Source organism: Carcharhinus amblyrhynchos, chromosome 2 (assembly GCF_965287045.1).
Source record: "Carcharhinus amblyrhynchos chromosome 2, sCarAmb.v2.hapA, whole genome shotgun sequence".
NCBI lineage: Eukaryota > Metazoa > Chordata > Chondrichthyes > Carcharhiniformes > Carcharhinidae > Carcharhinus > Carcharhinus amblyrhynchos.
In genome coordinates, this window is record NC_137325.1 from 121,603,247 (window position 1) to 121,616,922 (window position 13,676).

The 13,676-nt window shown below is 40.5% G+C and overlaps 1 protein-coding gene across 8 annotated transcripts in view; it reads right to left on the reverse strand.

Moving 5' to 3' along the window:
* The window catches only part of pard3aa (par-3 family cell polarity regulator alpha, a), an 800,310-nt gene that overhangs the window by 95,818 nt on the left and 690,816 nt on the right, over window positions 1-13,676 (reverse strand). For all 8 annotated transcript variants that reach the window (XM_080212204.1, XM_080212186.1, XM_080212194.1 and 5 more), the window contains one exon: window positions 12,031-12,156. In XM_080212204.1, coding sequence (XP_080068330.1) covers window positions 12,031-12,156 — 126 coding nt within the window. The remainder of the gene's footprint in view (window positions 1-12,030; window positions 12,157-13,676) is intronic.

The following is a 13,676-nucleotide window of genomic DNA, read 5'->3' on the forward strand; positions in this document are numbered from 1 at the left end:
GGGCTGTTTTTGTTCTTCTTTGTTCTATGTAGGGCATAAAGGCTGCTGGCAACTAAAATCAGATTTCAAGCTTACCACCTTTTCGATTCAGCTGAATCACATTTTAAAGCAATTCAAAAACAACCTATGCAAGTCGTGCGGTATTACTTGGAAATGTCACCTTTTGGACAGAGCATTAAACTAAGGTATGGTCTGCTCGCTTACGTGGACATTAAAGATCCATTGCAGCATAATTCAGGCCTGACTCTGTCCACCACCACCATATACAGAAATTATTAATTTTTCTTTGCCATGTTGAGTTTTGGATCCTGCTAACCAGAAAACAATGGCTGCAATATGTCTACAGAACAACGTTCAGTCATTTATTGTGGGCAGCACTGAGATACTTCTCAGACTTGATGAGAACTACTTAAGTGCAAATCTTGCCTAATTACATCAACCAAGGGTTCTGTGGGGTCTCTGTGAACAGTAGGCAATTATTGCAAGGGGAATATTGGTAATAAAAAAGTAGATTGGACTTGAAAAGTATGGCACCATGGTGGCTAAAAAAAGGAATACTTACTTCACAAGGAGGCGAGGGATGGGGGGAACATTATTATAGGGTGGTGAGCAAGGGTGATTATTGTACAGGCATTAACAACATAAAATGGAAAACACTTGCATCAAAAAATAAGGCTATTTGTTCATCAGACATTCGTGGTTTAAAATGGATCTTTGAGGTGAGTGTTTTCAGCAACAGCAATTGTCTGCATTAGCTGCAACTTCACGCAGATTGGTGTCACTGAAAGCGGCTAAAAAAGGCTTATTCTTATTTAGATGCATCTTAGTAAGTAAACCACCACTGGGACTGTAAGGGGCTCCGAGGAAATTATTTCAGCCACGACTCCACTGACCTACTAGGTTTTGTCATTAAGTATTAATGTTTAGCTTTTAAGTAAATAAAGTGGATTCTAGACTATATAACCTCCATTTATCTGAACTATGAAACCTTCTGAACTACATTTGCACCTCTATAACAAGTGAATCTTGACTGCTGGTGCAGCAATGTATTTTCTTATTGACCTATGCATTCTTTAAATCAAAGCAAATATTAAAGAATTACCTGCACTATCTATTTCGCTTTGCATTCAAATTGTCCTACTTTCATTGTTTAAAGATTATCCTGGGAAAGAATAAAAACCTTTGCAAAATAGGTTGATGGAATGGAGGCAGGGAAGACGAAAAAAAAGGAAGTCCCCCCCTCCCCAAATAGGTTTGTTGAAAACAGACAGGTAGATTTTCCTATTTAGATACAATCGGGTAATTATCCCCAAAATATACTTGAAATTGTGTGGCTAATGTTTCAGGTTGAGGTTTTCCATCAAAGCACTGTGTTCTGATGAAAGCTCACAGACTTTGAAAGGTTAATTCGGTTTCCCTCTCCACAGATGCCATCAGGCTTACTGAGTATTCCCAGCAGCATCCGTTTTTATTTCAGATTTCCAAAAACTGCAGTATTTTGCTTTTGAAACTGTGCAAGGTTCTGCTCAAATTTACTTGCAAAATAACACATGTAACATCTTCCCATGAACCCAACCTAACACACCTGGCTGTGTTTTTATTCAGCACTTTCACCAAAATGAAACACCACAGGACGTTTAACAGGAGTGTACTACAACAAAATTTGACACTGAGGCAACGTAAGGTGATATTAGGTTAGATGGCCAAGAAGTTAAAGTTTATTTATTAGCATCACAGGTAGACTTAAATTAACACTATAATGAAGTTACTGTGAAAATTCCCTTGTTGCCACACTCTGGTACCTGTTCGGGTACACTGAGGGAGAATTTAACACAGCCAATGCACTTAACCAACACATCTTTCAGACTGTGGAAGGAAACCGAAGCACCTGGAGGAAGCCCATGCAGACACATGGAGAACATGCAGACTCCACACAGACAGTGACCCAAACCGGGAATTGAACACAGTTCCCTGAAGCTGTGAAGCAGCAGTGTTCACTACTGTGGCACTATGCCACCTACACAAAGGTGGGTTTCAAGAGACATCATAAAGTTTAAGGAGGTAACACGAGAGCTTAGGGCCTAGACAGCCAAAGCAAATAAAATTAGGATCGTTCAAGAGGTCAGAATTGTAGGAACATAAGAAATAGGAGCAGGAGTAGGCCATCTAGCCTCTCGAGCCTGCCCCGCCATTCAATAAGATCATGGCTGATCCGAAGTGGATCAGCTCCACTTACCCACCTGCTCCCCGTAACCCTTAATTCCCTTATTGATCAGAAATCTATCTACCCGAGCAGAAACGCAGAAATATCAGGGTTTTGTGACTGGAGGATATTATAGAGATGGGGGTGGGGGCTGGTTTCCAAAAGAAGGAAGAGAATTTAAAAACCAAAGCATTGTCTGACTTGAAGTAAACACACAGTGGAGAGGAGCAGGGTGATGAATGAAGGGAAGTTGGCGTGAGCAAGGGCACCGGCAGCAGTACTTTGGGCGACCTCAAGTTTATAGAGGGTAGAATGTGGAAGACTGGATAGGAGTGTATTGAAACAGTTAGTTGAGTGGTAACAAAGACACGGATGAAGGTTTCAGCAGCAGAATTGCTGAGGCAGGGATTCAAAGGATAATACTTCTTACTTCACTACGACAGAACCTATTCTCAAAAAAGACACATTTTTAGAATTCAAATCCTGATCTGTCTGATATCCTCTTAAGTAGCTGGGTTCTGCTTTTTTTTTTGCTAGTAATTTCTAACTACTTTTGAACCTGCAGAAGCTCTTCCTTTTGAAACAGCTAATTATAAATTGACGACTGTCTTCGTTCACTCACTCACTGCTTGAACCCTCCTTGGATGGCTCTCTCTCTTTACTCTCTGACACTACTACTTTCGACAGCATTTCTAACCCACTTACCAGTAATCTTCTCAGCTGGAGATGGGTTTGATGAGCTCGCTCCTTTTTAAACTCGCTCTGTTTTTCTCTCATGTGTAAAGATACATATTTTCTGTATCTTTGCTGCTTTAAGTCCTGTGGGTTGTCATGGTTTCCATTGTCAAGCCAGGTGACCTAATTGCTCATTTGTGATTTGGGCCCCGTGTCTTCTGCCCATACAAGTCTGCCTTCCAGCTGTTTGTGCCAGTTTAAGAAGGGTGCAGACACAGCACAAAGCTCCACAGTATAGTGACAAGGTAATAATTGCAACCCAAGACAGCTATGCGGGATAGTGTAGCTATTTGTTCCTACAAGTACAGTACTTTTCCCAGAACATGCAGAAATGGAAAAATTACCCCATAGCTGAGATGTTCATTGACCAAATTCAGTTTTAAGTAACTTAAAATATGAGATCTGACCTCTCCTACTCTACCATAAGGATAATAGAAGGTTAGTCCAAGTATGGGCAAAGCCAATTGGGAACCAAAAAAGATCATCTTGTGAAGGCAGAGGGCAGAGTGAGATATTAAGTGATCTCTTCACATCTGCCTTCACTAAGAAAAGGAATACTGCCAGTGTAGCAGTAAATAAAAGGTGGTTTTAAAACTGCATAACGAAAAAACAGGCAAAGTGAAGGTACTTTATAGCTGGCAGCTTCAAAGTAGAAAAGTCATCTGGTCTATATGGGATGCATCGTAAGTTACAGGGGAGATTAATGATGGAAATTGTCAAGGTTCAGGCTACAACCCTCCCTAGGTTGTGAGGCTGCTGCCAGATGACTGGAGGGTTGAAAACTTTACACCCCGTCTATAAAGGGTAGGTGGACAAGCCCAACAATTACAGGCCAGCCAAACTAATGTCAATGCTGCGGAAACATTCAGGGACAATTGCTCGGGTCAAAATCAGAAGTACAGGCTAACAAATGAAAGTCATCACAGCTGCGTCAAAAACAATTCCTGTTTAAATAGTTTGATGAAGAATCATGATAAAGTAATGAAGAGGTTAATGAGGGGAGTGCAGTTAACTCTGTGGCTATGGACATTTCAAAGACATTTGAAAAAAAAATTGAAGTCCGTGGGATTAAAGGGTCGGTGGCTACCTGGTTAAGAAAGTAGCTTAAGAAACAGAAAGGACAACATATTAGGAAAGGTGTCAAAGCCTCAGAGAGGGTGGGCAAGAAATTTTTACAGGTATGGGACACTTTAGATAAGTTGGGACATCAGAGATGGTAGATTATTCCTTTAAATTTCCTTTTCCTAAGGGGAAAAGTTTAAACAAACTTTCAACATCATGAAAGGCTCTGACACTAACTTTCAAAATTGAATTGCTAAATACTTAAAGGGGAAAATTTTGCAAGGCGATGGAAGGGAGTGGATAGGGGAACTAATTGAATATCTCTTATAACAGCAGGCACAGACATGGTGCTGAATGGTCCCCTTGTGCTCCATGATTAAAATGTATCCTGTGATTTATTTATAAATGGTAACATGGTGTCATTTCATTAATACAGTTGAAATTGGTTTATTGGCAAAAATAACAATTTTTAACATGAGTGTCCAGCTCTCTTTCTGATAGTAGCCAAATTTAAAATGAACAAAAACTATGTTTTCAAATTGTTCTGCTCCTTATAACAGTTTCAGTGGCATTTACTAACCAATTACTTAAGTAAATTAATTTTTTAATAGGTAAAACCTTCCAAAATATCCCTACTAATACCTATACTCGTGAGAGAATGAACCACAGCAATCATCAGAAATTCTCAATTTCTACACAAGAGGCATACCCATTTCTGAGGCTGAATTGAATATTTAACATTTAACTCAGATTTAAAATCTTCCAATCTTCTTTGCTACTTTGCTCGATTTCACACAGGTTGCCTTGATATTATTGCAGAAGCTCTACCCCAGAACTGAGTGAGTATGCGTGAGTGTGCATACGATTGAATGGGTGAGTGTGCGGGTGGCTGAGTGAGTGTATGTGTGGGAGTGAGGATGGTTCAGCAACTAAGAATGTGCAAGGGCAGCTGAGTGAGTGAACGTGGTTGAGCGCGTGTGTGTGACAGAGAGAGAGAGAGAGAGAGGCTGAGTGACTGAGAATGTCCAAGGGTGGCTGAGTGAGTGAGGATTGCTGAGTGAGTGTTTGTGTGTGTGAGAGAGAGTGACTGAGTGAGTGAGCAGGGACGAGTGGTTTACACACAATGACAAGAACTTTACCAGCCTGCTCATCACAGGAATCAGAGCGGGCACGGGGCTGAACATGGCAATGTCCATTGACCTTAGGCAGGATTTTAAAGCTTTGGGATGAGCAAGGCCATAAAATCCCTGCCAATGTCCTTTAACCATGCAATAGTTGGATTTTCAATGAACATTTTCTGTTACAGCATGATCCAACTTTTCTTGGCTAACTCATGTACTGAATACCCATCCATATGAATTACTGACATTTTTACACCATGAAATATCCAAACCAGATACCTGCCTGACCTAATATGTCCTGTTACTATGTATCCACATACGGGATTTACTATTCTTATAATGTTACTTGCAAGTGAGTGTGTGTGCACATGTGCATGTATGTGCACGCTAGGTATGTTTGTGTGTGTGAGACAGAGGTGAGTGTGAAAGACAGTGACAGGAGAGGTGGTGAGAGGAAGAGTGTGCTTATGTGTCTGGCTCACTCCCAGTCCCAGAGATCTCATTCACCCACATCTCTACACATCAACAGGGTGGCACAGTGGTTAGTTCTGATGCCTCACAGTGTCAGGGACTCGATTCTCAGCTTAGGTGACTGTCTGTGTTGAGGCTGCACTTTCCTCATGCCTGCCTGAGTTTCCTTCAGGTGCTCCGGTCTCCTCCCACAGTCTGAAAGACATGCTGGTTAGGTGCATTGACCATACTAAATTCACCCTCAGTGTACCCGAACAGACGCCGGAGTGTGGCAACTCCGGGATTTTCAGAGTAACTTCATTGCATTGTTAATGTAAGCCAACTCATGACAACGGGCACTCTCTCAGTGGGTGAGGATGAGTGAGTGAACACCGTGAAACTGCATGTGTGCTGGACACTCTTTCACACTGTAGCAATTGCTTTATTTATTACTCACCTTGTTCAATTGTCAATTTATGGTTGAGACTCTTTTTTGCTCAGCAAGTTCTTTCCATATGCCAACTTTCTTTAAATTCATACTTATTATTGTGTCAAACCCCATCTTTCTGGGATTTGCTCATTGGCCCCACTGATATAAGAAAAATTGAAATGTGAAACGAACAGGCTGGACAAGCCTGCTTTATTCATTCCATAGTTTGTGATGTTACTACTATACGTGTTCAACTGATTTCACTATACCATTTTCTGCTTTTATCTGAAGTTAAATGCAATCCAAATGTAATATTTTTATTGGAGAAAGTATAGCCCTCGGTCATCTGTTATAACTGATACCCTGAAGGTCATCATTTTAAAAAAATTCCGATTAATGTCTCCATTTACTTTGTCTGTGATACAGCAAATAAAGAGGGTTCAGAGGGGTCTTGGCAGCTAAAATTATCACATTTTCATCATTAATTCAAAAGCTGCGACTCCCTTTTACCTGAAACTTAGACATTTGATTTGCGATGTTAAGTTGGCCATGGATGCTAACCAGAGATAATTTGCAACTTCATGGTAATTAATTATTCAAAAGCTACATTCCATCTTTATGAGACTTGCAGGGTGCATTAGTTATGCTGAAAAGGAAGAAGCCTGCTAATTGGATCATATTTACATATGCAGATGAGCTATCCAAAATAGTTTCCCCACTGAAATTAATATAGCGCAAACGGTGCGTTACAAACGTAGCTGCACTCATGTCTCTGTCCATTTGTGGAGTTAATTTCTTCATTGAAATTCTAATTCGTACATTATACTTCAACCAGTGTTTGAAGTGCAAATTCTGAGCAGTAAGTTTCAAAAAATCCTGAATAACTCAACGTTCCCTTCAGTATTTGTTGCATTTCTTTTAGCCAAAGAATACATCCAATGGGTCTTTGATTCTGAATTTATGCGTGCTACAAGAGCAAGTGGAAGCTTTGGAGTGAGTGGAATAAGGGAGCAGCGACAAGAATGAATCCAAATGATTTAAGAGGAAAGGTTTAAAAAAGCTAAATCTCAACAGTCTGGTGAAAGGACAATTAAAGGAGGGCCTTGCTGAAGTGTATTAGTATTAAATGGATCATGTAAGGTAAATCCCAATGCAAACAGAATCAGAGGTCATAAGTATAAACCAGTGAGAAATAAGTTTGGAAGGACATTTTCCACCATATGGATGATAGCTGCATGGATAATCTGCTGGATTAAGTGATAGAGAGCCCTTTTGGTTTAGGGTGCTCAATTCACAGCTGGATACCAGGGTAGGATGGTTAGAAATAATGAAGGACTGGGATACATTGGACTTTTTCTATATAGCAACTATGTTATATGCTATATTTATAGAAATCTACAAAGTATCACCTAATTTGAAACCCGCTCCTCTGCAAGGAGATAAATGGATTAATGTCAGAGGCCAGTCATTGACAGAATACTGATGTGCATTCAGCACAAAATTCAACAGCAATGCCGGGCCAAGGGACATAAACCATTTCCCATAAGCCCACAACATGTATTCTTTGATGTGTGCGACTTGAATTCAAAATTCTTCTCAGATAATAGCAAAAAAAACACATATTATTTTGCTGATTTATTGATAGGTGAAGAATGATAAATGTGACAACACACACACACACAAAAGGCCCACAACAAAAACTAAAACTCCCTAAAAAAATTGTAAGTGAAGCAGATCTCAGTGATGAGTCACGTGATGGACAGGATTTATATGTTTTATTGTCTGCAGTCAAAGCGCTTTTCATTTGTTAAGTGTTCTTTTGTGTTCTTTTACCCAGAGAATTTATCCTATTTTAAATGTTTCCAGCAGCAAGTTTTTGTGAAATTAAAAATAAAAATTATTCACTATCACACACTTACACCAGAGGTTGAACGCAATATCTCACTCTGAGTATTTGTCCCAATTTAAGTGATTTCAGAAGCAAGTTTTTGATTTGATTTATTTTTGTTAAATGTATCAGTATACAGTAAAAAGTATTGTTTCTTGCACGCTATACAGACAAAGCATACCATACATAGAGAAGGAAAGGAGAGAGTGCAGAATGCAGTGTTACAGTCATAGCTAGGAAGTAAATAAAGATCAAGTTGATGCAAGCGAGGTCCATTCAAAAATCTGTTGGCAGTAGGGAAGAAGCTATTCTTGACTCGACTGATACATGTCCTCAGATTTTTGTATCCATTTCCTGACAGAAGGTGGAAGAGAGCATGTCCGGGGTGTCTGGGGTCGTTAATTATGCTGGCCGCTTGTCTGAGGCAGTGAGAAGTGCCTGAGGCACTTGTCTGAGGCAGTGTCAATGGGTGTGAGGTTGCTTTGAATAATGGACTGGCCTTTGTTCATAGCCCTTTGTAGTTCCTTGAGGTCTTGGACAGAGTAGGACCATACCAAGCTGTGATACAACCAGAAAGAATGCTTTCTATGGTGCATCTGTAAAAGTTGGTGAGTCGTAGTGAACATGCCAAATTTCCTTAGTATTCTGAGAAAGTAGAGGTGTTGGTGGGCTTTCTTTACTATAGTGTCGGCATGGAGGGACCAGGACAGGTTGTTGGTGATCTGGATACCTAAAAGCACTCGACCATTTCTACTTAATTGCCATTGATGTAGACAAGGGCATGTCCTCCACTGTGCTTCCCAAAGCCAATGACTATCTCCTTCATTTTGTTGACACTGGGGGAGACATGATTGTCGTCTCACCAGTTCACCAGATTCTCTCTCGTTCCTGTACACCACTTCTTCATTGTTTGAGTTAAGGCAACAATCAGATCAGCCATGATCTTATCAAATGGTGGAGTAGACACAATGGGTCGAACGATCTGCGCTTGCTCAATTTCCTATGTTATCTTCTTATGGTCATTGTTAAAACTGCAGCTGCAGTGAAAGGGTGCCTCAAAAGTAGGTAACAAACATGACTACCTGCTACTGATCTGTTACCGGTCATAGGTTGCTTTCCCACATACAATGATGTGTTGAGCCAGTATATGTCCCATGTTCTGGCTTTTCACACAAAAAGTTGGTCAAGGGCTGTCTATTGGGGTGAAAAAGCACCACAGTATAATGAAATGTCAATTAGATTAATTTCATATTCGTCTCACACCCATAGAGTGAGCCAGCAGTGCATTATTGTCCTTTCTGTTGGCAGTCCATCCATAACAAAGGGAGTTGAGAATTTCACAAATTGGTCGGATTGTCCAGGACAATCTGATAAGTGGCTACTAACATTTGCACCACACAAATGCTAGGCACTGACAATCTCCAACTGAAGAGAATCTAACCATCCCACTGTTAACATCCACTGACCAAAAACTGATAGGAACATAAACACTGTGTCTACAACTGCAGGTCAGATTAGAAATTCTGCAGTGAACAACTCAACCTCTGGCTCCTGAAGGTCTGTCCATCATTTATAAGGCACAAGTCAGGAGTGTGATGGAACACCCACTGCTTGACTGGATGAGTGTAGCTCCAAAGACATACAAGAAGCACAACAGCATCAAGGACAAAGCAATCCACCCATCGATCACCTTTAACATTCTTTCCCTCCACCACCATTATAGAGTGGCAGCAGTGTATGCCATCTACAAGATGCACTACAGCAGCTCACCAAGGTTCCTTTTATAGCACCTAACCCATGATCTCTACCACCTGTAAGTACAAGAGCAACAGATGCATGGGAACACTATCACCTGCAATACCCCTCCAAGCCAGGCACCATCTTGATGTGGAACTATTTTGTCATTTTTTTCCACAGTTGTTAGATCAAAATTCTGGAACTCCCTCTCCCAGCAACACTGTGGTTGTACCAACACCACATGGACTACAGTGGTTCACCATCTCAAGGACAATTAGGGATGGGCAGTAAATGCTGGTCAAGGCAGTGATGCTCACATCCCTTGAACAAATAAAATGAAACTGAATCATTACAGCGATGCCTAATCCTGGTCTGATCTGATACCTGCACTTTCTAGCAGGGAGTCATACAATAATTATCAGAAAAGGGAACCCAGGTTATTTCTTCTTCTTCTGACCAAGGCCAATTGCAGAGTCCCAGCCATTTACAGCTAACTTGGCATGGATTCTGAATTAATTCTGGGACCTTCCTCTGTCTGCAAGTTACAAAATATAATTATAACATATGTCACACCATCTTAAAAAATATGTCACCATGTCGCTGAGTTGTACAAAGTTGAGTGGTACAAAGCTGGCAGAATGCTGCCACCCATCATACATCTGGTTTAATTTTAAGCAATTCTATTTCTGCTGAGATAGCCTGAATATAAATAATAAAACAGAAATGGTGGCAAACAAATAAGTCATTATATTGTATTTAGAAAAAAATCCAATTAAACTGGAGTTATAAATAAGATTGCCGCAGTGATTATTCATTTGTTATATTAAGACATTTACTCCATCTTCTTTTCTACAGATGAATACCACTGGAACATTTTTGCCGAATAATGTGTCTTTTAAAAACACATTAAGGTCAGCAAGTCAAGAGGTTGTGAGAATGTAGAGTTCTGACAGAAAAGTTTCTGTCTCGCCCTGTTGTTTAGACTTTTACACTCCAGGACACAATGGACTGATGCAGACAGCAACTTTGTTTTTAAAAACAGAGGTACCTTGTAAAAGGGCCTATAGAACTTTCACATCAGAAGCAGACAATGCATCAACTGTATCGGATGATAGCTACAATAATGGGCTTTTCCAAATAACAACTTGATTTCGTACAGTTAAGAGATTACTAGAATAATTGGAACCACAATTTAAAACAGTTTCTGTGCTAAATTGCTTGAAAGTATTCAAAGCAATTACGTTTGTGCCACTTTATTCATGCACACTTACTGCAAATATGCTTCATCAATCTGGCCAAAGACCTTCCCATTGTCACTTGAGTATCTGTACAGACTAGCAATTTTCATAATGATCAGTGACTTGAGACAGGCAACAAAGCTACTTTCTGAAGTAGGTTCTGGTAGCATCACAAGCATGGATTCGCATTGAAATAATGGTGGAAGGGGTAGGGGTAGGGGAGGGGAACATGTGGGAAGACAAAAAAAATGTTGAAAGGTGTAAGCTGCTTCTCAAGAACTGAGAAAGAATTTTCAGTAACCAATGTGGATGAAACCATGTAGTGCCATTTTCGTGGATCTGTCTTTGGTCGAAGAAAAGCACTCAAGACGCAACATTAGAGGAAGATAGGAACGTCAGCCAACATTATCCCCAGCTCTAATTTTAAGGTTACGACCCCTTGTCTGAGCTCTGTCACAAGACAAAATAATTTCTCTCTACCCACTGCATCAATTCCTTTCATCATTTTAAACACCTCAGTTAGATCATCCTTTCTATGTTCAGCATTATTCCAACTCCTTGTGCACTATCTGGTACTGCGTAATGTGACTACAAGTCAAAAGTAATATTTCCTAAGCCCATTCAAGTTGCAATTTCACTATACTTGGAAATAACTTGACCAATTTCTTGTTTTAGTTATTGTAATATAAGTAAAAACCATTAATGTCAATTATATTAGCAATTTTAAAGCACAACCAAATATTTTGTTTCATTTGGATCCTTGCTTGGAGGAATTTCACTAAGAGGCTGAAGTAAATAAAATCTACATTGTATAATGAGGAGCGACGTTAAAATGCTGACAATATTTATTGTGTTCCATGTTAGAAATATTTTCTTAAAGTAATAAGTGCACACACTGACTGTGGAACAATGTTAAGTCCTTTGTAACTTTGCCATTCTTGTGTCACGCATTTTCCCCATACCAATTAGACAAAAATAGTTGCCTCGAATATAATTCAGAATCCAACAGACTGCTTTATATTTATGTCTGGGGAATTCGAACAGCGAGAGGACCTGTTCCCTTTCACTGCTATATCTTTGAGGCACACCATGCCGCATTGACTAGGATATTTCCTACACGGAGTATCAAAAAGAATACATTCTCTTTATGTAAGAAATAATTGTACCTCTCCTGTTCCTGTCTCATTCGTGACCGCTCGTCCTCAGATGGCAGAGTTTCTTCCACCTTGCCCTTGTTTGAACCTTTACGATCAAGCTTCCCAACCTTTTCCTCCTTACGGTATTTTCCAAACCTGGAGGGCACAATAAATCTGAATAAATGCTCGACTTTTCAGAAGACATCTTATTTATTATGCAGTTTTATTCTGCTGTAGAATTTTTACAGGTGGCAACCACATTGATCTTTTTGCAAAGGTCTAGCAGCAGAGCGCACAACTTAATAAAGCTATGTCAAGACCTTGAATAGCCTACAGAAATAAATGTAACTTGACAGGCTTATTAAAATGAATGTGTGCTGTTTTCTTTTTCCTCTTCCTCCATGCTCTGTCTTCCTCCCACTCCATCTCATTGTTTGTTGAGCTATGGTTCAATGATTGCACAAATGACCATTGTTCATATGTGAATCTAAATAGTTTGCATCACTGCCAATGCAATCATGGAGGGCATCCAAGCCAAGCCTAATCCTGCCTTCACCCAAAGCTTGCTTATATACACTCCCCATAATGTAGATCAGGAATAGAACCCTTTCCTAGCCTTCTTCAATGCCCTTACAGTGCCCTGAAGGCAACCCTGTTGGTTTATATAGCTCAACTATTCATCATTAAGCCAGCTCAGTGAATAGATCAGTATTATCTTTGGTCTTTTCTCTGCTTTTCTATTCCTTGACAACTGCATCATTCAGCCTAAAAGGGAATGAGAGAGGGGAAACCTGCTCCCATCTCACATAGGAATGAACATACAAATTAGGAGTGAAGTAGACCACTCGAGCTTGCTCCACCATTCAATAAGATCATAGCTGATCTGATGTAACCTCAACCTCAAATTCTTACTGACCCCCGATAACCATTCAATCCCTCGTTAATCAAGAATCTATCTAGCTCTGCCTTAAGAACAGTCACAGATTATGCTTTCACTGCCTTTTGAGGAAGAAACTTCCAGAGACTCATGACTCTCAGAAAAAAAATCCTCCTCATCTCTGCCTTAAATGAATGACACTATTCGCTCATCCCACTGCGCTGCTTTTGCACTGCGACAAGCCGGGAGACTCAAGCAAGGCCATCTTACAGGCTCCCCGCAAGGCACCACTGCCTCCGCATGCCCGTGGCAGTCAAATTTCCCAGGTGGGTTGGTGGCTAGATCGAGGCTGGCCCAGACATGTTTGGGGAGTCAGCAATCGGGCCATGGGAGGACATCCAGCGACGTGGGGGGGTTGCAGGGCTAGCCAGCAATCAAGCTGGTCAGAGATTGGCAGGGCAGTAGTGCGGGGCGATTGTGCATGTGCTGATCTCGGTGCTGACAGATCAGCACACATGCAGTGACAGTGCTATGCTGCCGGCCTCTCCAGTGGGAATAGGCCCCATGCCCATATTTTTGGACTGATTTACACTAGTGCTCACTGCAGTGCACAGAGGGTGGGAGATTCACTTTGAAACTCTTGCTGAATAAAACCAGCTTGATTTATTCCAGTTTATAAGCAAATTTGACTTTTAGATTTTTTTTGGGAGAATCACTGCCCCATATTTTTAAACAGCAACCTCTAGTTCTAGATTCCCTGACAAGAACAAACATCCTCTCCACATCCACTCTGTCAATA